Below are 27,465 nucleotides of genomic sequence, written 5' to 3' on the forward strand. Positions count from 1 at the left end.
AAGGACTGGGAGCTTCTAAACCTCCCATCTTGACCTTGTTGGCCAGGATACAAAGTTACTATTAATTTCTTATGTTTGGCTTTCAGATAATGGCATTTTTAATTTATTCTGAAAGGGTTCATCTTGCCATAGGGTCATGTCTGGGGTACAGACCTACAAGAAGATGAATTATAGCCATACAATTCCTGGGAGAGAATCTCAAAAACACAAAGGTGGGATTCTCTGTGGTACCCACCTCCTCCTAAGTGGTCTGAAATTGCTTTTCACCATAGCTCCATCTGGAGACTCTTGATTTCTGGGAGTAGAGCAGTAGGGGAAAATTTGGAGAATGCAACAGAATGACATAAGGCCACTTCTTATTCATCCCAGCATCTTGGGCCTTCAAGGAGAGCTGAGTATGACCTCAAAAATGATCTATATTAGTAACTTTTCTCATAGCTGTGACAACACCTACCATAAACAAGTTAAAGCCGAGTTTCTTTTGACCCATAGTTTGGGGGGACTGACCATCATGGCAAGGAAGGCACGGTGGCAGAGGAGCAGCAGCTGGTGCATTGTGTCTACAGTCTGGGCTCTCAGACAGTGAACACTGCTGTCCCCATTCAGGATGAATGTTGAAATGCCCTCATGGATATGTGGGGAGGTGTGTCTCCTAGGTGATTCTAAACCCTGCCAAGTTGATAATCAAGATTAACCATAACAACACTTTACTTGACCTGACAATTTTGTGGCAGGAGACACTCAGCTTGGTACATCCATAGCCAGCAATTGCATCCCATAATAATAATAAACATAATAAACAATGTCCCGTCTTTTAGTCAACCCAGAGTAAAAAATCTGTACTGATGTCATGGAAATGTCAGAATGCTATCAAAGCCACTGTGCCAACAGTAACTAAAGGACAAAATTCATTGACTCAGTGGAAACCCCAATTCTTGAATGGCAAAACCTGGCTTCCCAGGAAGGGGCAAGCTAACATGTATGCCCATAACAACTTCTCTGTAATGTTTCGTGGTTACTTCCATTCTGGTTTCTAAACCAGATGACATACTTTTGCTAAGTGCCCCCAAAATAATTCCATTTGAATTTGAAATAAAGTCCCAACTCCCTAAAATAGACAGCACACTCAAAAAGCAGGTCCAATCTATGAAAAGACCCAGTCTTTAGAAAGTAGGAACTGACAGGACCTCCAAGCCCTGCATGAGAAGGGGACATGCAGCAATGAGCCAATTTTCTGGTCCCGGGGAAGATGGATGAGTTTGCATCAGGAACACATTCTACTAAATAGTAAATAACAAGCTTTCAGGAAATGACACTCACCAGGTAGTTTAAAATACTTCCATGTTTTGAAAGCTTGTCATTGTGACATATTTCTCCTCCAAGAGAATTTTAGGGAAAGTATCATTTGCGCCTACATTATCTGCACAATCAATTTAATTCCATCTGTGTCTGAATGCCCCAAGTGGTTTCAGCTGTGACAGGGCTCATCAGAATGCAGAGGTAAAGAAGAATCTAGAACCGCCATCACTGTCATTTAGCCCCTATTTCTATATGTCATGACATATTGGGCCAGCCAGTCACACCTTGCCAGAAAGTTCTCATTGTTTTTCGAAGAGAGAAAATATTATTTATACTAAAGGGGCAGGTCGAGATGAAGTGATTCCAGAAAGATGTGTGGGGGCATATTCCTTGATGCCTACAACCAATTCTGCAATATCAAATGCATACAGTGCCCAGACCTGTGAAATGCTGTTTGCCAAATGTAGTGGGGGCCATTATCAACGAGCCATGAGGTGTCATGGCACTGCAAAAAAAAAAAAAAAAAAAATTACGGTGAGAAGCTGCACCGTGGTGGGGCTGCAGACACAGCAGGTTTGCCTTCTGCAAGGCACAAGGCAGACCTGTCTTCTCACACAGAGCAGCCCCTTCTTCAACACACAGGGCAGGCCCACTTTCTGCACACACACAAAGGAAGACTCAATTTCTGTGAACACAAGGAGGCCTACCTTCTGCCACACAGAGAAGACTAGCCTTCTGCATGTACAGAGCTGCCCCCACCCCCTTCTAAATATACAGACCTATGCAGCCTATCCTCTCTCTCTCTCTCTCTCTCTCTCTCCTCTCCCTCATCTCTCCTCTCCTCTCTCCTCTCTCTCTCCTCTCTCTCTCTCTCTCTCTCTCTCTCCCCCCCCCACTGGAGCAAGAATGAATGATTTCCAGAGATTTCTGGAATATGCTAGATTCTCAGTCTAACTGCTTCCTGGTTACTGATTTTTTTTTTCTGCAGAATCATGTTAGGCAGGCACAGTCTCACCATGGCAGCCCTGGGTGAGTACCTGGTGAGCCTGGAGGCACGGCAGCATGCAACAGGCACTCCCGCAGCTGCAATTGATGTAGACACGCACAACTGCAGAAACTGGAACAGCTCTGCGGGAAACATCTGTGCTTGTTGTCTCAAAGTCAGTTTTTAATTCTGGAAGTCATTCAGATGATTAAAACCAAAATTAATGTGTCGCTGTTATTTAAGTGCTAATTGCTCAGAATCCGAGGCCAGTCCATTTCCCCAGCACCACAGGGAGCTTGCCTCGGGTTTCAAACTCAGGGCACTTGTGCACAGACCAGCTGGGACAGCTTGGCTGACAGTTATGCCGTAGACAAGAAAGTCAAAAGGCTGCCCTTCTTTCTAGTTCTTCAACTCTTGAACCATCAAAGACCCTGGATAAAAATCTCCTGCTGCCTCACAGGTATTTCTTTGTCCTTCCCAGGAAATAACCTCTTAAAGGCAAGAGCGAAGGCAGTCAGAAAGCAGAGGCCTTCAAGACTGGGAGGAGAGGCTCGGCCCTAGGGTCCCACAGAGCTCTGAGTCTGCTTCATAGCATCTGGTCCTTCACAGACCCAACACCACCTCCAGAGGGAGGCACAGCAGCAAGGGGCCAGAGATGAGAAAAACCATTCCCCTGCTGGATGACAGTGTCCAGCCTTGATGATAGTGTCCCGCCTTTACCCTTCACAGTTCTGGAAAGTTTTGTGGGATTCTTCTCAGTTCTGAACTTAGGTCTCCCTCCAACCTAACTACGGCATTCACTGGAGAGAAGAATCCATCCTAAATTCTAGCTGTCAGAGACATAATGGCCCAGCATCTAGTTTCCCCATCATCCTTTTTTTTACTGAAATATCTCAGGATGAAGGACCAAGGAAGTGAAAATGGATAATGGTTCTGAAATAAGATTTCATGTTTTGTTATGCCAAGTGTCTGCTTCTTCTACTTAGGGACATTTTTATTTGTTTTGTTTTTTGTTTTTCGAGACAGGGTTTCTCTGTAGCTTTGGAGCCTGTCCTGGAACTAGCTCTTGTAGACCAGGCTGGCCTCGAACTCACAGAGATCCGCCTGCCTCTGCCTCCCGAGTGCTGGGATTAAAGGCGTGCGCCACCACCGCCCGGCTTTTAGGGACATTTTTAAAAGAGAAAATGTTGCCAACATGCTTGACCAAGCTTTTGAATTTCTGGTCCAGGCCTGGGGAGATAATGAGGGGAGCTGATACATAAGCCAGATGCAGGTGAAGGAACCTGATGGGCCCAAGAAAGCCGCAGGTGTCAGCGGGATATCCATTCAGGTCCTACCGAGGCCCAGGACAACGAAGTTCATGTCGTAGCCTGAGATGCACTGCTTGGCATCTGAGATTCACCACCACACTTCTCAGCCCACAAAGATGCCTGCAGCCATATCCTCCCCTCCCTCTGTCCTCTTCTGAGGACTTAGACACCTTTATTGTCCCACCATATCTTCTGTGTGTGTTGTTCAGTATGTAGAGGACAGACCAGTGACCTTGTGAGAGACACTAAAAAGGAAAGGACATGTGCTATCACATACATGCAGCCACGCAGCGACAAGCCAGTTTGCTAGATACCTTCATGTCACTAAGTACCACATGTAGCTCTGCAGACAGGTTCACAGCTTCACTTCCAGAACCTATAAGACTAGGACTAGATGGATTGCAAGCAAGACCCAGAGAGGCAATATCCAGCCAGAACTGCCTGCCTTGATGTAGTATTTTACACAACACAGGTATGCCCTAACGAAGGGCCCACCATGGCTACTTCCACGGGGTTCTGGAAGCTGAGCACATGCCACTGAACTTCAATGAAATATCTAGAGCAGATGCCAAGAGATAACCCACAGCATCTGCTTCACAGTCAAACTAATTTTTTTTTTGCTTAAGTCAGTGTAGTACAAGTGCTTTCTTTTCATGCCACCAAAGCATCAGGGGCAGACAAAATAGGAAAGGACAGTGCCACCTACCTATTCCTCTTAGTTTTCACACTTTGGTCCTCACTGCCATCTTCTGAACTGGATCCAACACTGCTTTCAGCTGAAAGAAACATCACATTAACACAGTTGAAGGGTCAGTCTCAGTACTCTGGAAGCCAGCAGCTCATCTAAAAATTAGGAAATTGGATTTCTCTTAGTCACGGACATTACTACTATGAATTTGCTTTCTTTGGTACATATTCCTTTGAATTTCAGTAATATCAGAAAAGACACCTGACTTTGACATCAACCTAAGTGTTGATGTCAAAGAGGCCATCTCTAGCCCCTGTGCCTCCAGAGGTCACCAGGCCTCTGAATGAGTAAATAAGATAAAAAAAAAAAAAAAACAAGCATTGCTCTACCTGCAAGATCAGCCCTTCCCAAGCAGGTATGAGTACTGCCTCTCTGCCAGTTGGCCACTGAAGTGGTAGCTTCTCCTTATTGGTCTCCTGGTACCCAGGGCTTTCCTCCATCCCCCATAAGAGCAACAGGCCCTTCTGGCATACCATATGATCTTTATCACAGACTACCTTTTTTCCAAAGTCCGACCATTTGAAAGATGCATTGCTGTTTTCAAGCTGCATGGTGCAGCTCTGGAATTACTGCATGAAATGAGAGAATGACAAATGTGTGCTGGTGCCCTGGGGCTTCCAGTTTGACTGCAAAAGAGCAAGAATGAATGGGAGATGGTTCTAGAGCCTTGTCAATTCTGAGCCATTGCACGAACTTTGCTCCTAGAAAAACAAGAGGTAGCCTAGCTTGTTTTCCCCTCTGCATCTGTACACTCTCAAACCCACCATTTCTATAAGCCAGTCATCGCACTGACAGTGGAGGAAGGGTGGAGTTGGCTTGGCAGAGTGCACCTCCAGGTTCCCACACTTCTACCTGGGTCACATCCTCCCATCAGTTGCTATGCATGTTCTTGTCGTTCCTGAAAGGCCTAATGTCCCTGCTTTAAACAAGTGTGAAATGACTTCAGTGCCCCACCTCATGCCAAGATAAGATTTTATGTAGCCAAGGTGGCCTTTGAACTCCTGGTCTTCCTACTTGGACCTTCCTATCTTTTCTTTTAAGATATTACATTTACCATTAGGTACTGACCTGGAAGCGTCATCTCTATGAGGGCTACCTTTCATAGTGCTGAAGTTACTATGCATGTGACTAGCGTAGAAAGGTAATCAATACTCTTATCCTGTTATGAGCCCTTCCATATGCAATGAGCAGCCTAGCAAGATAGGCCCATTAGTACAATAATGACATGGATGTCATAGAAGTAACCAATTGCTTTCAAACTGGATTTAAGACTCACACCATAAGACAGAACTTGTTCCTGGTGCCATTAATGGGGCCAAGAACCCAATGTTAATTAGTTCCTAGGACCTAGGGAGAACCTATTACTGTTATTCTGCCAAATTGGCATAATATTAAAATGACTCCTCAAGACTTATGGTTGCTCCCATGGGGAAAAATGCATCTCTCCACACTCACAAAGAAGCTTTCCTTTACAGTAGTAATTAACACAAATACCCACAGTTGGCCAAAGTGCAGAGACTAAGAGATGGTGGAGCACTGAACCCTAATTGGGATACAATACTAAACATCCAAAGGTCTCCAGTCACCATGGAAAGGGGTTGGACGTGGAATACAGAGGCCATAGGTAGTGGCCAGAGGTGGCAAATGACTAAGTCAAAACTGTTTTCTGAACAAAATGGACCAATTTCTCATATGAACTAACGTGGGCTGTGACCATATGCATAAGATATGCACAAGACCAAGTCAGACAAAACACCATCATGGAGTAGGGGGTGTCAGGAAGTACCACCCCCTAGATGAGGAGCTATGGGTAATTGATGACTGCTCGAGAGACAGAGAATCAGTTTTTTTCAGGGATGTGTCCCCTGAGAGGCTATCTATGTGTCTGCAGAAGGTCTTACACCCGTGAACACACTGGTAGTATTAGTGGACTCTATGGGTTATCTTGATTTGTAACTGGGAAAGTAAGGTAGTGGCAGGGGTGAGATTGGATAGAAGGGAATGAGAGATTAGACTTGACCAAAATACATTATGCTCATATGTGAACATTTTATTAATAAAAAATCAAACTCTACACCTTTTATGGCCTGCATTTTGGATCCTAGGAGTACCTCAGTTAACCATGCAATACCAGTCTGTCTATTCATACATAGTTCTGCTCTCGATGAGGGATGTAGGATGAGAGGCCCAGATTCCAGACACTTCCGAATCATCCATGAGACTACACATGTCTTCTAAGTACTTCTCCTGCCTGTATATCAAAGGTATGATTCTAGTTTGATTGCATCAAGTGACCAGCCAGTTTATATCCACTTGTCTTTGCCATAACCTCACTTAGGGATGAGGAGACTGGCAGTGGCAGGTCATCATGGGGGATGGGGGCAGCTCTACTGTTTTACCTCAGCACACTCCAGAGAGACCAGGATCAGTGATAACCTTAAATGCATAGGCTGTCCAATAATTATATAGATACTATTCAAGATAAACCTGTGAAATGTTGGTTATTGTTTGGGATGCCTTTTGATTCTTTTGAATAATCTTAATATGAGTAGACTGTTTTTGTCCTGATATAAAAATTCATAAATCACAGAGGACAATATTTTCCAATTTGACTGTCTTTAAAAGTACAATATCAAACGGAAAGCCACACAAAGCAGATCTATCGGGTTGGTCTCTGCCATTGCCACTGATTGGAATCATCCTCTTCACACCTGGGAGCCTATGCGCACTGCTACTCACGAGGGCAGTGCTGGCATAGGGAGAGGTTGCTGTCCTCCACTGACTTCAGGGACGATGGAGTAGAAACAACTGGGACCATGTCAAAAAAAAAAAAAAACCCAACATATTGCGTGAAGTTCCCATGAAAAAATCAGAGATGGTTTGAACCAGCCAGCAGCAAGCTGGGTCATCAGTTCCCCAAAAAAGAAGGGGAAAAAATACTTAATGTAGTTAGCACCTGAAAGTGCCTAGATTACCTTGTTGAACCAGTTTACAAAGCACACAGAGAAACAGGAAAGAACTTAAGAGACTTGTCTGAGGAAATCCCACAGGCTGACTCAAATCGGATGTGGACAACTGAGAGCACAAAAAGCTTTACCGCAAAGCGAAGAGGAAGCTTCGGACACTAGACCTCACAATGATGTCCTATAGAGCCAACATGGAGGGTGGAACAGAGGCTGGGGAGATGACTTGGTAGGTAAGCGTGCATACCACTCTTGCCCAGGACAGGAGTTCGGTCCCCAGCAACCACGTTGTGTGGCTCACAACAGCCTGTACTCCAGCTTCAGAGGATCTGATACCCTTTTCTGGGCTTTGTGAGAGGATGTCGGGAGCCAAGGGGAGGAGAGCACAGGGAGATACTGCCAAACTCTGACAGAGCTTCTATCTGAGAAGGTGGAAAAGCTCCAGGAGTAACTAGTGGTGATGGCATACGACATTGTAAATAAACTTAATGCCACTAAATGTACATTTTAAGATGGCTAACTGGTAAGCTGTATGCTACATATATTTTCTCAGAATAAAAAAATCATGAGCAAACTGTTTTATGGAAAAGATCAGAGCTCAGGAAAAAATACTGGAAAGATATGATAGTCAAACACATTAATCCCCCAATTTACAGGAGTCCCTATAATTCAGTGAGAAAGACAAACATGAGTGTGTTCCCAGAAACACAAAACAAATGGCAACAAACCTCTGGGAACCACTCAGAATTAAAGAAATGCCAACCGAAATAAGGAATGGCTTTACATTAAGTTCTGGTGATGTACGGTGCTGGTATAGAGTGCATCCGTGGGAGTGTGTATTGATGGATTGATCCCTACCAAAGAAGACTTCACAATATTAGAAATTGAAAAGGCATGCACCTGATGATATAGCAATTCCAATAATATGGAATTACACAATAAACATTCTTATGCAACTGTGGGTATGGACTGACATAAACAAATACGTGTTAAGTTACATAACTCATAGACTACAGTTTATCAGCCCGCATTAAATCCCCTGTATCTCTGAGACAGTGTTTCTTTCTGGGAGCGGAGGGATTACTCTATGTAAATGTGTGTCAGGTGTGGTCTGCGGTTCAAACCTAATAGAGAATCATGGAATTAAATAGTGGCAGGTGAGGCAGCCGTGCACTCAAGTGCAATTCTTGGGGTGTGCTGTGTACCTGCGTTCCACATGGCCACAGGTTGTAGAGGAAGAGGCAGCCACTCCTCCCTGTCAACACTCCAGGAAAGGTGTGTCCATGAGCCCAACAGTGCTGTGGCCATTAAAGGAACAACCAGCTGTTTCCTGGTTGGAGTTTAGGCCTGATCTACAGGCGGGAACCCTTGTTTGGTACTATAATTCAGGAAAAGGGGCCTGAGACTGGGGCAAGTACAGACCCCAGAGAGGAGGCATCTGCTATTGTGTTAAATAGATGCGACGAGCCTGTCAAACTCCTCCAAACATGGTTTGCTTTTGTATGTAGACTACTGCTGCTGTCAGCTCACAGTCCAAGGAGCTTTATTTTGACAGTGGGCAGCAGTCAGAGCAGAGGTTTCATTCATCATGACTGAAACTGCTGGGGACAAGTGGCTGTGGCTTAGTGAACTGATGGTCAGTCCTAAGTGGGAGAAAATATGTGTAAATATGTGTGTGTGTGTGTGTGTGTGTGTGTGTGTGTGTATCATCCCTTTCCAAAGTTTCAGAGACATCAGGGAGCATAATAGAAGAAGATGTGAAAAATTTAAGAGCTATAGGAAAGGGGTCAGTCCTCCATGTTGGGTACGTCCACCACTATCTTGAAGCATAGTTGTGAGCATGCTCATGACCCTGGGCCTATTCAAATTTCTTTGTGGAGGGAGAGTCTTACAACGCTCATGGGAGCCTCAAAAGACCTTACTAACATCTTCATGAGGTCCTCTCTTCCTGAGATTATATATGAGAGAAGCAATTGACCAGAGTGGGACTCTTCATTAGCGCAACTGTGCGTAGGTTGCCCACCGGACTGGCTACTGTGTGGCTGCCCACGTAAGCAACCACAGTAAATGTATTGGCACACCAAGCTGACTTGGACAGTCCTTTCTTTTGTCTGCTGGTACCTTATCTGATACTAATACGCCTTCCTTCTGTCTCTCTAGGAAAAGCAATGGTCCTTTGGTAACAGAAACCATAAAGAAGTGAGACAGCTGCCAGCGGAGTGGGAAGCCAGCTTGCAGCAGGGACAAAAGCCAGGGAGGACACAGTCAGAATGAGCCCACTGTGCAGCTGGCCCATCTGCAGATGCAGCCAGATGCCCACAAGTGCTAGCACTGTCTTCTCTGTGCTCCTAGGGCACATTTGATGTATGGGACCAATGCAATGACAAAGAAGCTCATGCTAAGAAAGAGCATGGCCTACGTGAGAGCTGATGTTACCCTAGAGGCTGCCCATCAGGGAGAGGATTCTATGGGATGTTTTGTTTGGTTGACCTGGGTTCCTTGCTGATATTCAAGAAGGAAGCTTGGCATTGTGGGAAAGATCATGGAAGGCACATCTCCAAGATCACTGTCAAAGGCTTCAATAAGTGTGCTGTCCATATCCTATGCTCGAACGCCACAGTGTCCCTTCCAGCCTTCCTCTTCTTAGCCCAGAAATTGGTGGTTAGGTCCCCAAATTGGTCTGCTCCTCTTGCCTCAGGGCCTGCAACATTCCCTATGCTTGTACCCCATATGTGACATCCAGTGTCATCAGCCCTATCTCAAGGGAGATCAAGGCCATTGGACTGGATGTGTGTTGTGCTTGGTTTCCACACCCTTAGAAGGCGCATGGCTTTCTGATCTTCATGTGCTTACTATTGGAGGCAATGCCAAGTGTCAAGCCTGGGCTTGATTAACCTCAATTTAAAAAAAAATCCAACTGATTGGTTTAGAGAACTATTCCCTCTTCCTTCCCTTCCCCTCTTCCCTCCCCCTTCTTTTCTCCTTCTTTCTTATGCTTGGTGAGAAGTGGGTGAAAGTTTGGTTCTGGGAAGCCAGACTAATTAGGGCTGTATGGTTCCATGTAACAGGCAGGGGCTGGAGACACGGACAGTTACACAGATTCTTTCTTCTATTGAGGAATGGGGGCTAACTGACACGGCTCAGTCCCAAACTGCCCATTAGCCTTGCCTGATGAATGCAGGCCAAATGTAGGCCATGAAGAAGGTGTTATGACAACACCCTAAGAGCCCCCCACTCCCACCCTGGTGTCAGCTTCTCTTGACTTGACTTGCTCCTTTCCTAGCTGGAGACCCACATTAAACTCTACCTGCATTCTGTCTTCTTGCTGAAGTCCATGTAGGACTCTCCCAAGAGACCATGGCTTCCTCCCCCTTCTCATCTGGTGTCACGTACAGAGATTGACCAATTTAGCCATTGGAAAGGACCTCAGAAAAAAAGGCTCCTGTTGTCTTCACTGTACAAACATCAGTCAGAGTCCTGGCTGATACAAAAGACATAGCATACAGAACTCAACTCCACTGTAAATAAACTTCAGCCCCTCACACAGAGCTGAGCAGGTGGAGTCCCCAGCCAGAAATCCCCCACATTTAACCCAATTCTTCTTGAGCTAATGAAGGATGCCCTTATGCTCTTGGGAGGGTTCCAGCATTTGTCTTTCAGTGGCCACCTGGTCCCTTTGTGATGTAGAGACCCAGTACACACTGTCTCGGCCACACAATGCCTGGGAAGCGGCCCCTTCACCAGCCGCAGCTGTGTTTACCCTCAGGATGATTTTATATCCTACTTAGTGAAATGCATGTCACTGTGAATCCACATTTATCCTGAATATAAATGACTAAAATATTTGTGCAGCAATTGAAGCTGAGTGAGCTCTTGTTTGTCTCTATTGCCCAGATGGGAACATGAGATTGTTAGCCAAGGCTACCTGTACCAGATTTCTCCTGTAGGACCTGACCAGCCTCTTCTTCAGCCTCAGGTCAGACCCACCAACCTTCAATTCCTGATCCCACATCTGATAGACCCAGCAAGATACCTGTTCTCCACCCCTTCTTCTGTAAAGTAGGGACGTAGATCATAGAGAGCAGAGATGCCTCCCAACAATGTCACCAACCTCATCGAAAGCCTGGAAATGTGTTAGGTCACTCTGAGAGGAGACTCGGAGCTTCTATATAGTTTACCTAGCGATGGAGATTGTCCTATACCATGCCCTAGATAATGAAAGGTGCCTAAAGAAGGTGTCAGAAAGACCAGAGATGCCTCCCAGTTGTTTTGAAGATGCAGGAAGGAGAAATGGACCAAGGAAATCAGAAGGCCACTAATGGATATATGTGAATATGTATATAAATGTTTGTATGTATATGGGCATACATGTTTATGTGTATGTGAGTGTGTGTGTGTGTGTATGTGTTAATATATGAGTTAATATATGTTAGAAAGGAGGAGGAAGCAGATACTCCCCAGAGCCTCGGAGAGGACATGTCTTGCTAGCACTCAGGATATGCACATTGGACTTCTGCACTCTGGTACTGAAATCTGGTCTTTTGTTTCATTGTAGGACAATTTTTGGCAGTTTATTATATTAGCAATTTATGCCCAGATTCTGTGATGCCATCCTATAGGACTGTGAGAATTTCTGGAACCAAGTATGGGAGCTTCTCGTTAAACATTTCTCTCCATCCTCTGCCAAGAGGATGCCTGCTGCTTCTGTCCTGACCCAGGCTTCCTGTTCTCGTCAGCCACTGGGAGGAGACAGAACAGGAGGAAGGGTGGAGTGATCACTATCTGACTTCCTGTTCTCCTCTACCTCAGAGGAGGCACTCAACAGCCAGGTGTTTAATACACTCTGAATTTAATGTTTTACTCTGTAAGACCACCCAATGAAAGGACCTCCCAGGGCAGGAACAGGATGCACTCTGTGAACATGGCAGGTAGGATGTAAAGACATAATGCTGCCAGTGCACTGGCCAGATGACAGAGAGATTCCTACCCATTCACAGTAAGAGTGGACATTGCTGCTGCTGATTAGCACAGGAAGAACTGCACCTCTCCTAGGCTTGATGAACGCGAACAGTCTGATGGAGAGACAAATGTGAGCGCCTCTGATGGGAGGAGTCTGTATAATCCCAGAGTGTAGCAATGGGTGAGGCCTCTGCTTCTCATTTCACTTCAGTTCAACAGCAAAACTGCAGAGCCATAAAACATCTGGATGCATTACAAGGTAATTAGATGGTAATTTGGATCTTCTCTGGAATCCCTTAGCAAGGCCAAGAGAATGAAAAGGTGGATTCCCTCCTTCCCTGCTGAATGTCAAAGGATAAGTACTTGAGTTATACTTAGTAAGCTGACTGATCCTGAGAGCTTCTACATCCCTGGGTAACATCATGAATGTCACACCGCACACACAGACAGACACACACACAGGCACAAACACACATACATTCACACACACACACACACACAAGTACATACCCATACATACATAAACACATATACACATATTCATATAAATACATACACACATGCACTCTCATATGGACGTGCATGTAAACACATAAATATGTGCATACTCACATTTACACATACCACATACATATTGATATACAAATATATTCACATAAATGCATGTACATGCATATTCACATATATATACATGTATACTCATATATATTCACATACACACAAACACATACTATACACACATACCTAAACATACACACATTCATACACAAACATTCCCAAACACACAAATACATACATGTATAATATATGCATACATGCCTATATATTAATATGTATATATACACTCACATACACATAAACATGTATACCCATATACACACACAAACATTCATATACATATACACATACATACACATGCAGGTTCATGTACATTTATACACATTCATATACACTCACACACATGTACAGTCTTTTTTATATATTACCTATGTTCTTTGTCTCTCATGTACTCAAACATGTTCACACACATAAACATTTTCATACTTACACACCAAACTCATACTCTCTTCTCACACACACATACTCTCATGTCCACATGGACTCACATCCACATGTTCACACATTCTCACTCTCTCTCTCTCTCTCTCTCTCTCTCTCTCTCTCTCTCTCTCTTTCTCTCTCTCTCTCTCTCACACACACACACACAGCCTGATGTCAGTTAATGTGGCTGACGTTGTACAAAGTTCATTTTATTTGCCTCTTGGAGACCAGTAGGGATGGACAGATCAACCAGAGTGCTAAACTGTTCTGTTTAGAATAGAAAGAAACATCTATCAACATACTCCAATCCAGACTGGATCCCAACTGAAGAAAATATAAAACAAATGCCACTGAGAGCCATCTCCCTGGAGCCTGTCACACTAACAAGGCCATATCATACCTGAAGAACCAGCAGCCAGGGAAGGTGCCACGAGACTGATGTGGACTGGAGACACCAATTCCTCAATCATTCCTTAACTAATTCTCCAGAAACACCTTCTTCTCTAGATACTTGCTAGGTCTCACGGAGTTAGAAGTTCTGGTCTCAAAGTACAAGTCTACCTGGCAACTAGAAATTGAAAATGGAGGCCATTTGCAATTCTCATGTGCTTTAGAATTGTGTGGAAAAATGCCCACTGTCTCATCTTCTCTTAAAGGTAAAAATGTCCTTGTGGTCACACATTTCAAAATTGCCTATCTATCTATCTATCTATCTATCTATCTATCTATCTATCTATCTATCTATCATCTATCTACCTACCTATCTACCTACCTACCTACCTACCTACCTACCTACCTACCTACCTACCTACCTCAAGGCTGTGCTGTCCCCAGGTTGTGATATCCCCAAGGTGTGATATCAATTTAAGCTACTCAGACATTCCTGGATGTGTACGTTAGACTTGACACACGACTCTGCATTTGTCCCTAGGAAACGTGATCCCTGTTAGTGGGATAAAATGGAGCACTGACCTACTTGACTTGGGTGACTGAGGCTGTGGCCCCCTTCCCAGATGACCCTGTAGTGGTTTTGGAGACACCCTCTTGTCTCTTCAGATCTGGTATGTTTGATCCAAACAGAAGTAGGAGATAACCATGCACTCAACTCTTAATAACCTCATTTCTTCCTCATTCCTGTCAGTCCTTGGGGCAAAATCAAAAGAGCACACACAAGTTTCTGGAAGCCACATCTTTTAAAAGGTGTGAAGAGCGTCATCACCATCCTGGAGCAAATCAAGTCATTGCCAGGGAAAACCATGCCAACTGCTTCTCTGAGGACATGAAATCCTCCTGCTCTTTCTGACCTGGGCACCTTCTCTTGTCTGAGAGCCAGAGGTAACTGATCTGCAGGGCTTGGATAGCCTCTCTGGTGATGAAAATGCCCCCTCTAATTAAGATGTCACTTCATCAAAAGGGAAAAGCACAGTCAAAAGTCCAGTTTCATCATCTCTGAACACGGGGACATTTTAACATTTTTTTTTCTTTTTTTCCCCCAGTGAAATATACACCTATGATGTCTTTATTTTCTCATCATCAGCTGGGGAAACTCTCAGGAGAATATTCTGCTTAAGTGAGATAGAAATGCTGCATTGTTCTGTCTCATTCATTTAGGACTAAGTTTGGCTTTCTGAGAGCACCTATTTCTCTGTAGTACTGTGAAGAGCTAAGAGGGGTTTAATTTGCAGCCTTCTAACTGGTGCTGACTTAACAAACTGATGTCCTCTTGTTCAGCTGTAGGTAATGTGAAAAAAAATCACATCAAGCCCTTGAAATACCTTCTAAAATTAAACAACAGCTTTCTTTAAAATGTCAAGATCCCATACCCACCATTCTGCCTTTTCAGAGTGTATAACCACTCTCAGCATGGAAGGTAAGGCTAGCGTGGTGTGAGCCTGTAATCCCATCCACTTGGACAACTGAGGCAGAGGGATTAAAAATGCAAAGCCTTTGGGGGCTACAGCATGAGTTCAAGGACAGCCCAGGCAACTTAATGAGACCCTGTTTCCAAATAACAATTTAACAAAAGCCAGAGGTACAGTTTAGTGATCAGAACCCTTGTCCAGCGTGGGTGACACAAAGTCAGTCCCCAGTACACCTCTTGAATGGTGCTATGTCAATCTGTGTGCTTGAGGAGCAGGGCTTCTCCATGCATGCACCACTCATAAAAATACATCGGCTTCCCTGACAAGGAGCCTCTCACAGGATGCTGGGTGCTCTTCTCCCACTCTTGATGAGATAGGACCCATAGGCTGGTGGGTCAGAAGTAGCCAACTCCTCACCTAACAGTCCCTTCTATGGGACAGAAGGCCCCTTGCCCCACCCCCATCTGTGGGCTTCCACTAATATATAGCCATGACCTCCGTGGTTCAGGGGCTAGAACGTTCCATGGTGTTGAAGGAAACACACTCACATCTGCCCACATCTGCTCTCCAGTGCCCATCAGCAGGTGAACAAAATGAAAGCCAAAGGACAGCCAGTGGCCATCTGCACTGACCCTGCACGGATGACCTCATGGGATGCAAGGAGAAGCCCGAGCCCACCACTTGAAAGGGTCAAGTTTTCAGTGGGAAGCACCATGGAAATTTAGTGTGTGAGTCTGTGGTCCTCAACATGACTCCAGTATAACCCCACCCCCCAGCATAACCATGAGCAGCAGCAGTGCCTGCTCCTGCCCCCAGACAGAGTGCAGCCCTTCCACAGGGCCACCGCATCCCCTGTTAATTACTTGCTGAGGCCTCCAACTTGCGTTTGTGGGGTGGGTCCTCGATGATCCTCTTGAGATCCCCACGGTTCTTCAGGTCCATGGGCTTCTCCCAGACTGACAGCTGCATGGTCGGGTTGAAGAAGAAAACCCGGTCATCCCCTGTCCAGACCACACACCTGTGAAAGTTGGAAACCCGCCTCAGTCACTTTCAGAGACACCTGGTGAAGAGCGGCACCCACACCCCACTCTCAGAACGCCCTTCAGGACTGAACTCTAGAGGTCATGAAGACATTCCTGTAGGCATCAAAATGACGGCAGAGCCCTTCCCTGGGGACTCTTTGTGCTCCTTCTCACCCCCCTCATTTGGTTAACAGTCCTTATTTCCATTCTGTCACCAGCAAGGATTCCAGGGTCAGAGAGGTGAAGACACTTTCCAAGACCACAGAAAGCCACACCCACCCCAGTGCAGAACACTACCTGACTCAGCTCAGTGATATTTTATCTCAGGCCTGGGCACCTGTGTCCCCTGCTCCAGGTGACTATTTCACTGCCTTTCCCATTCCATCCTGTATATGCATCAAAGAGACGATAAATGGACCATTTGGCCTAGCAACTGAGCCCGTTCTGCTCTCCATGCTCACTTTCATGGGAGCCTCATGCTTTCATATATAGACTCCTAAAATAAAGGAAGAAATGGCGTATTGTTTGGTGTATTATTCTCTCACTTTGAGAGAATGAGAAATAGACACAGAAGAAGAGAGCCCTTCTCCAAGGTTGACCACTAGCTTTGGTCTATGCCTCCTGTTCTTAGGAAGCTATAGAGAGCAAGCCTGACCAAGGCCCGTTTCCTATCCCTTAAAACTTACCTTGGGCAAGGCACCCCTCCCTGGCCTCAGATTCCCATAGTAGCCTCTAATTCTTCCCCATGATTCTCTCTTCCACAGAGAGGGTAGGGCAGACTATGTATACAAAAACCCTGTCCAAGAGAGGACCTCTGGCCACCCGGAGGGTTCAGTGAGACACTGCTGGACCTTCAATACCTTGTTCACACATCACCCTAGAAGGCTAGACAGGAGTGCTTGCACAGGATTGGTTGCTCCATGTGAAGGCCAGTTAGCTTTGCTCCGTGAGCTGGGCATAGGGCCCAGGGCTGGTTCCCATGTGCTAGCAACTAAATGGAATAGGACCCTAATGACCTGAGGTGGCCCACTAGATATCTTAACCAGACCAGGTTGCACGGTGGAGCAGACAGAACAACTGTCTTCAAATTATCCACATTCAGATCCTAGAACCTACAAATAGGTCGCCTCACGTGACAAAAGGACTTAGATAAAGATCTTGAGATGGGGAGATGTCCCAAGTCACAGAATGGCCCCGAAGACCTTCATAGATTCCTTGTGAGGAAGGAGGAGACTGTGGATGGAATTAGAGAACACACATAAGCACATGTGCACATACTCCCATGTACATACATGTGCATTCACACACATGCTCTCTCTCTCTCTCACACACACACACATACACACACACACACACACACACACACACACTCACATACGGATAGTAATAGGGAGGTACCGTGTTACTGGCCTTGAAGGTGAAGGAAAAGCCACAAGCCTAGAAATCACATGACCTCCTAAAGTTGGAATAGACAAGGACGTAGTTAGATCTGAGACCTGCCCCTCCAGGCATGCTGACTGCTCTTGTTTCCATGATGTTCTAGTCTAGACTCTGCTTCTCTGAAGCATCTCTAGCCTGGATCCAGGACAGAGCAGTCTGGAGACTGGCTCTTTGGTGACCCTTGTGTGGCTGTCCAGGAATGCCTTTATCCATAGTTCATTTCTCTCCAGTAATAAAGGCATCAAAGGGGCCACTTTCTCCAGCACTAGCTGGTGTCTGAACTCTACAACCTTCTTCAACCTTTGGGCTTGCTCCTGTCCTTTCAGGGAAAACAAGAAGGGCCTCACCTGACCATCACTGTAATCAGGAAAGGGCAGTGGAGGTTCTTTTATTCTGAGTGTCCACCTTTCTAGGGGGAATGGAAGCATGGAGAAGGAGCACTGTGTCCTATACCCAAGGCCTTGCCTTCATACTGCCTTGGCCTGTGGCAGGCTCAATGAGCTAGGTTCCCTGACCTCCCCACAGGGGCTTAGAGAGAGGCTGTATGCTGGGCAGTACAGAAACTGGGGCATTAGTGCAAAGTGACAGACAATTACACATACTGTAGGTCACACGCAGTGTAGCTCCTTAGTGGGCTGCGCAGAGAGGGTGGCCGGCAGAGCCATGAACTCCTAATGGGAGCTCTATCCTTCCTCCTAGTTAGGGCTTCCCCTAGGGACTGAGCAACTAGCCATACACCAAGCTGCTTCTTAGTCCCTGCTAGGCTCCACAGGGCTGTGCTCTTTGGGGACTGGAGGACAGTAGACCGGGTCACTGTTGAGATCTTCGATGAAGAGTGAGTGAGGGAAGCAAGATCCAACCTAGACCCTTCCCCAGCTGTAACCAGGCTTCAGGCGGCTTGCTGTGTCTGCAGAAGCAGGCTGAATTGAAACTCCCAGAGGCTGTCGAGCCATTCACAAGTCTTACTTGGATTATCTTTTCTTCTTGAAGCCTGACTGGACTTGACCCGAGTGTGAAATTCTTGAAGCATCCTGAGTTCTCTGCATTCTTGTCTGTTTCCTTAATACTTGAACTGTTTGTTTTGTCTCCAGGAGAACAGAGTCTGTTCCTTTAGCTCTGCCTCCGCAGACAGTCAGAGGGGTACCATCCTCTCAGCAGGTCAATGTACCCCAGGATCCCATAGGCATCTAGGATCTGGCATCTGACTTTAGTCTTGCACTGCTACCCAGAGCTGAACAATTGACTCTGAAGACAGGGGATTCTGGGATGGAAAACAGCCTTGCAGATCTGCCTCTAGTGTGAGCTTGGCTCCTCTGTCTTTGCAACATCTTGATGGACCCATGGACCTACACTGGCTCCTACCATGGTCCCACTCTTCAAGCTATTCCCTTCTAGAAGAGAACTTGTCCCCCCAGCCTCGTATCTAACTTCTAGTTCTTACTTAAATAACTTGGTGCCAGGACTCTGATCAAGGTCCTGTCGTGGCTCCTTGCTATAGGTTTATTTCCTTGGGTGGGGATGCACAGGAGTCTGGCTGTTCTGGTTTGGCTTTTTGAAACTCTTCGTTGTCTGAAGATGGTTAAACGGGGACAGTGTAAGGACAGAACTAGGCCCCCTACCTGCGGGCAACAGTTGCATAGCTTGGTCCGTTTGAGGGGTCCCCGAGAGTGGGACCAGGATCAATCTTTGGTGCATGGCTTTTTGGCGTTCATTCCCTGTAGTGGGATGCCTTGCTCATCCTTGATGCCGTGGGGAGGGCTTTGGTCCTGCCTCAGTTTAATGTACCAGGCCTTGTTGACTCCTCGTGGGAGACCTTAACCTTTCAGAGGAGTGGAAGGGGGATGGGTTGGGGGAGAGGTGTGTGGGGAGTGGTAGGAAAGGAGGGCGGGGGAACTGTGATTTGTATGTAAAGTAAATTTTAAAAAGGGGGACAGTACATGGTGGTCCAGGACACAGTTAGGCTCCACAGATACCTCCGTCCTCTGAAAGCTGGTCTCTTCTTTCCTGGAAGAGCTTCAGGTAACATGCAGCAGTTACACCTGTGTCCCATGCACTGTGTCTTGGGAGTCCCCCCCCCCCACCCCGCAAGATGAACCCCATGCTGGGGTAGGGCTAAGCTTCCAGGGGAGTCTGGTGGTGGCAGCTGAGGTGGCCACAGTGGGGGTAGGCCCTTATCTTCCCCATACCTTCTGCCTGGTTTGCAAGTCCAAGGCCCAGGCTCTCCCAGCAAGGCCTGCGGCTGAAGGTAAGGATGAGAAACCCTCAGTGAGAAGAGCCCAGCCAATAACCATCTGCTGATCCGGGGAGGCATTGGCATGCTTAATTAATACCACAAACGGAAAGGTATTTGGATGAGATTCACTGGGGAACAGGACTTGGGAACAGGGACAGAGGACCCAGAAAAAAAAGAGAAAGCACAGACAGAAGGGACAGAAATCGAGGCGGGGAGGGGGGCACACACGCAGCAGCCTCCGCTAATTCCAGTCCCCCACAGGGCTCGAGCAGTCTCTCCTAATGTGGAACAGATGGCTTGCTACAGGTGGTCTGAGGAAACCCCTAGCTGTCCAGAAGGCTGAGGTGACAAATTGAATTCTGGTAAGGCTGTGGTCAGAGAAGGGGCTTGGGCATGAGAGGAAAAAGAGAGAAAAAGAGAAGCTGAAGCCAGGTGAGCGAAACAGCCCTCTGCCTCTGTTGAGATGAGCAGAACGCCTGCCCCAGGGCGCTGGAGTTTAATCATGACAGGCTGTCAGCTGTGGATCCCGGGCTGCCACCTAGAGATTTCCCATCACCTGGAAACTTGACCCAAAGCAAATCAATCTATGTGGGAAAGGTGGGGACTTGGACTTGGAGAAGTAGCTTCCATGCTGGGGGTAGACAGGTACATGGAGGCAGGTGGATCAACGTAGGTGGTCCAGGAAGTTATGTGGTAGAGGGTTAGGAGTCCCTACCCTACTGAAGGCATCCTAGACCTGAGGCTGGAAAGGTAAGAAGGCTGCTGGCCACAGGTGCTCCAGTAGAGGGAGAGACGGCAGGGCCGTGCAGGTTACAGTGACCTCTGGAAAGGGTCGCCCGAATCTCAGCACAGGCCAGAGCAATGCAAGGGAGCTGGATTCATTGCCTTTGGCAGTTGTGGTCCTCTCCCTGAAGTGAAAGATGCAAGGACCCTTGAGAACATGTGTCTCCGAGTTTTCTGCTGCGAGGCCCAGGTCGGCATCTCTGGGTTCTCAGGTGTCTCCTCTCCGCCTCCCAAGCACTCTCCTCCACTAAGGAAACAGGTTTCACCCCTCACAACTTAGATCCATTTGGCCACATTATCCCAGGCCTCATTTTCACAAAGATGAAATACTGTTGCACCTTCTGAGTTCTGTGGGAGGCAGTGGCTTCAGCGCGTGGCGCTCAAGTACAAAGCCACACCAGTGCGTCCCGCCCCAAGAAGAGCTGGCACTCTGCGGTGCCTCCAGGTGGAGGAAACATCGCCCGCTTCCCATCTTTCCACCACCAAACTTATAAAGCCAGGGAGAGATGGAGCTAATTAGAGACTTAATGGAGCATTAGCGTCTAGGGGGAGGAGTGACAATTAACACAGTACACATTTATATCCAGGCTGCAAAGAACCAGTTCCTCTGCCCGGGGGGGAAGCATGGGGAATTGAACTGCAGGGCCAGCGACAGGTAAATAGATGTGGCTCCCAGGAGAAAATCTGCCCATCCACTTGTTCCAGTTGGTTTCAACTAGACGGAGCTGGCTATGACATGCAAAATTAATTTTATGTTTCATTTTATGCCCATTTTAAGTACACGGATAGCTTCCCTTCTCCAATCATGCCACATAATTCCTGGATGGCAGCCATATCTCTCTTCTTGCAAAATGTCCCTAGATCCCGGAGGATGTAATTAGCACACTGGAGTTATTTAAGTCTGATACAGGATCCCCACACTGAGAAGCCCCTTGTGTGGAGATCCGGTGTTTTGTTCTAGAAAAGGGGTTTTAGTAATAAAATCACCCTTTGAACAGCAAGTTCTAAGGTGTGGGAGAGTCACTGCTGCTCAGCCCACTGCAGTGGGAAATCGAGTCTGGCCTGCCGCCTCCGTGAACCCTAGACAAACATACTTGGGGCTTCTTGCTCTGTGCACTCTGCCTTCCATGTTCTGCCCAGGTCTTCTGGATGAAGCTCGAAACTCACTAGATCTGGTTTGGCATCAGTGGACAAACGGTCCATTTTGCTGTCCCCTTTGCTGCTCTCCCTCCGGGGGTTCTATCTCTACAGGGCACTGGCCTGGACAGGGCTGTGGGTTCTCTGTAGCCCAGTTGCAGGGAAAGAAGAGGACCATGAGGCTTGTGGAATCGAATCAAGGAGGTGAGAAGAAGATACTTTCCAACCCGAGCACCTTGGCCATGCCTCCCTCCCCCCCCCCCGCCCCATTTACTTCAGCATGAGTTCACAGGGAGCGGGGGCATTGTATCTGACCCTCAGGACAGGGATAGAGAGCAGCTGACTTAGGACTGTCACCAGCACTATGCTTGGGCACGTTTATAGCTTTATAACATGATGGTCACGTTCCCCATATTCAGCTTGGTCTAAGACTGACGCTTGCCCGAGGCATTTCTCGGGGATCTGGAGGGTTGAGTGTGGAATTGAGGCCCAGCTCCTCAGCACCTTTCATGTATTGATTCCCCCGCCTCTTACTTTCTGAGGTAAGAGTGGGTATGTGAGAGGGGCCATGGAAGGTTGACAAAGCCCTGCCTGACACTCACACGTCTTACCGTGGCACCCAGCAAGGCCACAGGAATGGCTCCTCAAGGTGTGACAACCCAGGCTGCTTGTCCTTGTTGCTTCTTGGCATGCCCTTGACGTGTTATGGCTCTCCATCTTTAGCTGTTTTGTTTACTCGGATTTCCTCATTCTGTGCTAATTAGCAGCAGCACACCAGCGGTTAGCTTTGGGCCACCCTGCATCCAGTCTTTCAGAGCGTGGGCATAGGCTGTCCCGCCCTACACATGGTCCCGTCTGTCTCCAAGGAACCAGGTAGACCAATGGGACAGGAGTCCAGAGCTGCCTAAAAAATCTTTCTTGGAGGGCATGAAACCATCTTCCTTTGCCTTTCTCTACCAGGGTCCCTGCTTTTTACAAACTACAGGGGCTTAATCTTTTTCTAATAGCTATTCTGACCTTTGACCTCCCTACTCAGTAGAAGAGAATCGAAATCACAGATGAGGTGCCACAGGGGATCCTACGGGCCTGGCACTGTTCCAGGACTCTAGTATTTCTCATGGAGATAGATAAAAGCACCTGGAGCTGGGAGCCGCACACTCCTCCCTCCACCCACCGAGGAGGCCACCTCCAGAGGCCACTTAACCGTGGGTCTAAGTGGTGGCTTCCTCCTGTCTCCTCCTCCATCTGCCATAACTAAGCACTTTGACATTTAATTCAGCACTCAGCTCCCTCCCCAGCAGTAACACCTTACCTGTCCCTTCTCTGACATAATAAAAGGCTCAATTATGCAAAGGGGACAAAGTGACATTTGGTTTCCCTTCAGCAGTATGTACTCAAAGAAGAGTGATGTTTGCTCTCAGCTGAGCGAGCGTGATCACATGTCACATGAAAAATTGACACTGCACTGATGTGGCCCAGCCCGTTTCTCCCTTAATAACTGTGATTCCTAATCACCCCTCTCTCTCTAGTCCGACATCCCTACGTGTCACGCCTGGAGAACTGCTGCATTCTCTCTGCAGCACATCTGCCAACTTCATCCCCGAACACACTTTCAGCCAGACCACTTTAAACAAATGCAATACCGACATACACGTCCAGAGATTTTATTTTCTTTAAAAAAAAAGTTATATGCAATTAATTGATAATTATAATATCCTTAAACTATCAAATGAAATAAAAGAAAAGCATGGCTTTTATTTTTATTTTATTCACATGAAACCAGGGACCAAGAATACACGCTTAGGGCGGCTAATGACTCTCAGAGCCACACTTGTAGGGGGTCTCCCCAAACACATCTCTAACCCAACGTGGACAGCCCACCATTGGCCTTTCAGTGGGACGAGAGGCACCAGACTGGCAGCACGCCATGCTCCTTGGGCGAATACTCAGCACCTGAACTGTCTCTGAACCGAGGATGAGGGAATTGGCCTTGGTAGGAGGTGGTGCCTGTGACGGCGCCGGGTTCCTTGGTAGCCCACTTCTGTCTCTTCCCACGTCACTTCACCAAGAACTTGTTGATAAGTCACAGACAAAACTTGAACTACACCAACCCGGACTTTCTTAGAAAAGTGATGTGATGTGAAATGTTCAGTTCACATCGTTTCACTTTCATGGAAACAGCTAATTATCTATCAATCCATAATCTCTAAAATGACTCTCAGATACTAATTAATCATGGATGCTGACATTTATTGCCCTTTGAGCTAAGGCCTCATGGATTTTACACTTTGTTTAGCCATTACCTTTGAAATGTCCCCGTGTCAGCAATAATTGCAAGAAAAGCATTTCCTTGTTAAGCAGGAGAAAGGTTCATTCACTCAACAGCGCCAGCGGTAAACGCTCAGCCTCCCTGTATGTGGAAATGAATGCACATACTTCCCTCCTCGGCCCCGGAAAGGCTGGGTCTGGATTCCAGGTCCCTCCAAACTACCCAGCAGCACTGAGCTCTGTGCCCTTCCGAAATACAGAGTTGGCTGAAGACATTATTCTGGAGCCAGAAAAGATCTTTAATGGTTAAACTGGCACCCACCACGAGAGGAAAATGGGAAGAACCCTGGATCCACTCTTACTCAGGGACTGACTTTGTGTTTCTAGGGCTACACTAATGGGTCTGAGGAGACCATCTGTCTGGCCATCTCTTGGTAATTAGACTATAGGAGGGTATCCAACATGAAGGCTTTGGGATGCTCTGGCTCACTTTTGGCTTACTTAGCTCTTCAGCAGAGAGTGGCCCTGTGGGACGGGCTTTCTCACACTTTTAAAGCCATGTCTTTAATCTGACCAGTTCCTCGGGTGTTTTATACAGGGTGCAAACAAGAAACACGATGTAAACACGAAACACATTTGGTCTTTGCTCAACAGTCCTGCACACCTGTGTGCATGAGACTTGATGTCTTATTCACCGGAAGTACTATCAAGTATTGTGTTTCTCAGCTCAGTTTGCTAAAGTGTGCAGACAGAATGGAACCCCAGCATTCTGCTTCCTGCTTGCTCTGGTTCCAGCCTTCCAGGCATCTCTGGAGTTCAGGATGATACCTCCTGCATCCATGTCACCTCTGCCTCTATGGAAATTTCCCAGTCATGGATTCATCAGAATATGGGACTTTGGGTCTGAGATTCCTGTTTTTCTGACAACGAGTCTCCTTCCAGGATCTGAACCAGGTTGGCCACTAATATTTTCCCACTGACCCTACTGGTCAAGGCCTGTGCTTAACTGGCCATCAACCTACCAGGCAGACTTGCTCTGGGGGCCTCTGGGATGTCTTCTGTTTCTCTGCTTTGTGTCACGTCACCTGACACCCTACCTGATGTCTTGTTCCCTGCAATGACTGGAGAACCCTGGGCTACTGTAGTGTGATCCCCAGAGATTCCACTGCCCCATTCGTACATGCAATTGCTACAAGAAATGTTGTGCTCTGACCCCAGATGCATGTCCTTGTCCTTTGTCCTGCTTTTCTATGAGTCACAGAAACATCTGCATCTCAGAGCAGTGAAGAAAAGGCTGGTGTACTGTGTGCGTGTGTGTGTGTGTGTGGGGGGGGGTTACAGTAAACTATGGTCTGCCCACAGCTGATGAGCGTACCGTCAGGAGATGCTCTCTGAGTGACAGTGATCTAAGCCTCCCACTGCTGAGACAGAGCTCCCAGAGCTCTCTGGGTTTAGGCAGTGATATGCATCCACATCCACAGAAGCTGATGATGAGGTCCCACCACCTCCCATACTGCCCTTGTCCTGATCCTGCCCATGCCCACCAAGGAGCTTCTGCACTCTGACTTGAATGGAGCTAGTTCAAGATGGCCACTACTTTCTGAGGAGAGGGTACCACTGTACCGCTATTGCACATGATAGATGTGAACAATGACCGGTAAAGAAGACGCATTATGGCTCCTGCACCTCTGGGGGTTTCCAGAGTACCTGGCTGACCAGGGACAACTGGACACTAGTGAACCCTGAGAGTGTGAAGGCAGCAATGACTTGAGATAACAGAGATAATTGTCAAGGCTCTCCATAAGGAGGAATTCCATCCCTGGAGTGGATGCACACAGCTCCACGTGTGGAGGAACTCTCTTCATGGGAAAGAGAGGCCATAGCTTCCCAGGGGAAGAAGCGCCATCTCTGAGCAGACTCTGCAGTCAGGAGGGGTATGGACCCTAAGACTTCATACATGTGATTCCAGAATTAAAGAGGATGTCATTCTAGGTGCCTACAAAATCCCTCTCAGCCACACTAGCAGCAGAAGTGAGAACTGGAAGCTGCTATTCTCAATGGAGTGGCTAGGGTTCCTCTGCTTCTCAGAGCAAGGAAGAATCCCCTCTGGGGTCTGGTGTGATATTCCAACACACACATCCTTAGCTAAAGGGCCACTTTATAAGGCAAGGCTCTCTAGCTTAAGCAGAGCTTAAGTAAGAAACGCACAAAGCAAAGGATGCAAGGGAGAGAGCACTGCCCTCCTCACCCTCTGTAATACTGTACAGGGCCCAGTGAGGATGCCTAATTCTGATTGGTCCATGGGATAGAACCCCTCCATCCATGTGTAGGTATTTTGTGCTTTTCCTACAGTGTGGTATCCTGTAGACTTCCCAGATGGACTTTGCTGCAGAGCCCCCACTACTATCAGCTTGTCCATCAGAGAAGAGAGGGCCAGGAGCTGCCCTCTATCAGCCTAAGACAGCAGGGCATCAGGGATTTTGTATATCTAGTGCCACCTTTATGGCTCTGTCCCTCCTTTTAGGCCTAAACCCTCCCCAGCTGCAGCTTAGTCTCACAGCCCTGCTCCTACACACCGCAACTAACCAGATGAAGGGCCTCCTCCCCACTGACACCACACCCTTGTTCATCCCATCTTCTAGAAGAATCCCGAATTTGGTGTCTCCACTCTAAGAAGCCTACAATAGTCTCATGTGGTCCTTTTCCTGGGATAGAATATTCTCTTCCAATGGGGACAAGCCCTGCCCCATTTTGTGAATCCCAAATGCCTGCTGTAGCAAGGATGGGGTTCATTTATATCATGGTCCTGTGATAGTCAAGGGAGTCCCGCTACCCAAGGCAGGAAGGCTCACATTCTGACTTAACAATTCAGAGGCTGAGTGGGAAAGCTACAACCCATGAGCCTTGCTGACCATCAACCTGGCCCACTTCCCATCCCCTATTGCATCATTATATCAGAAGAAGGCAAGCCACAGGGTTCAGTTAGAAGGTTCTAGTGTTCAAGGTCACATCTAGAGGTACAGTCTCCTGAGGGCAGCTCCATGGATGCCATGGCATGAGTTATGATCAATGGATGTTTCTACACATAACCCCTCACCCCCAGGTTCTGGCACAGAACTGCTGAGATTCCTGGGTCCTGATGAGTGCTAAGAGCTTCCTTTGCTGAGTTCTTTTTAGTATGTTCAGGATGGGGACTTGTCTCCATAAATCAGGATATCCCACTGTAAGAGCCTACAACTCCACCGGAACCTCCCAGGGAGGTAGGGCTGAGTTCAATCATTTGGCTATCTAAATAAGTCTCCATAGGGATACTGCCATCGAAATAGAACAGTAATCTGGGCATCTTCCTGGTATGCAAATGTGTTCAGTTGCCAAATGCCCCAAAAAGGCATAGAGGCATTAGGCCCCGTCCCAC

The 27,465-nt window shown here is 47.1% G+C and overlaps 1 protein-coding gene across 1 annotated transcript in view; it reads right to left on the reverse strand.

Annotated features, from left to right (window-relative positions):
- Tcerg1l (transcription elongation regulator 1 like) overlaps positions 1-27,465 on the reverse strand; it is a 200,177-nt gene that overhangs the window by 34,798 nt on the left and 137,914 nt on the right. Inside the window, exons 7-8 of the mRNA XM_038317579.1 lie at positions 16,031-16,185; positions 4,301-4,370 (exon numbers count right to left, since the gene is read on the reverse strand). Coding sequence (XP_038173507.1) covers positions 4,301-4,370; positions 16,031-16,185 — 225 coding nt within the window. The remainder of the gene's footprint in view (positions 1-4,300; positions 4,371-16,030; positions 16,186-27,465) is intronic.

The sequence above is a fragment of the Arvicola amphibius genome, chromosome 1 (genome assembly GCF_903992535.2).
Source record: "Arvicola amphibius chromosome 1, mArvAmp1.2, whole genome shotgun sequence".
Taxonomy (NCBI): domain Eukaryota; kingdom Metazoa; phylum Chordata; class Mammalia; order Rodentia; family Cricetidae; genus Arvicola; species Arvicola amphibius.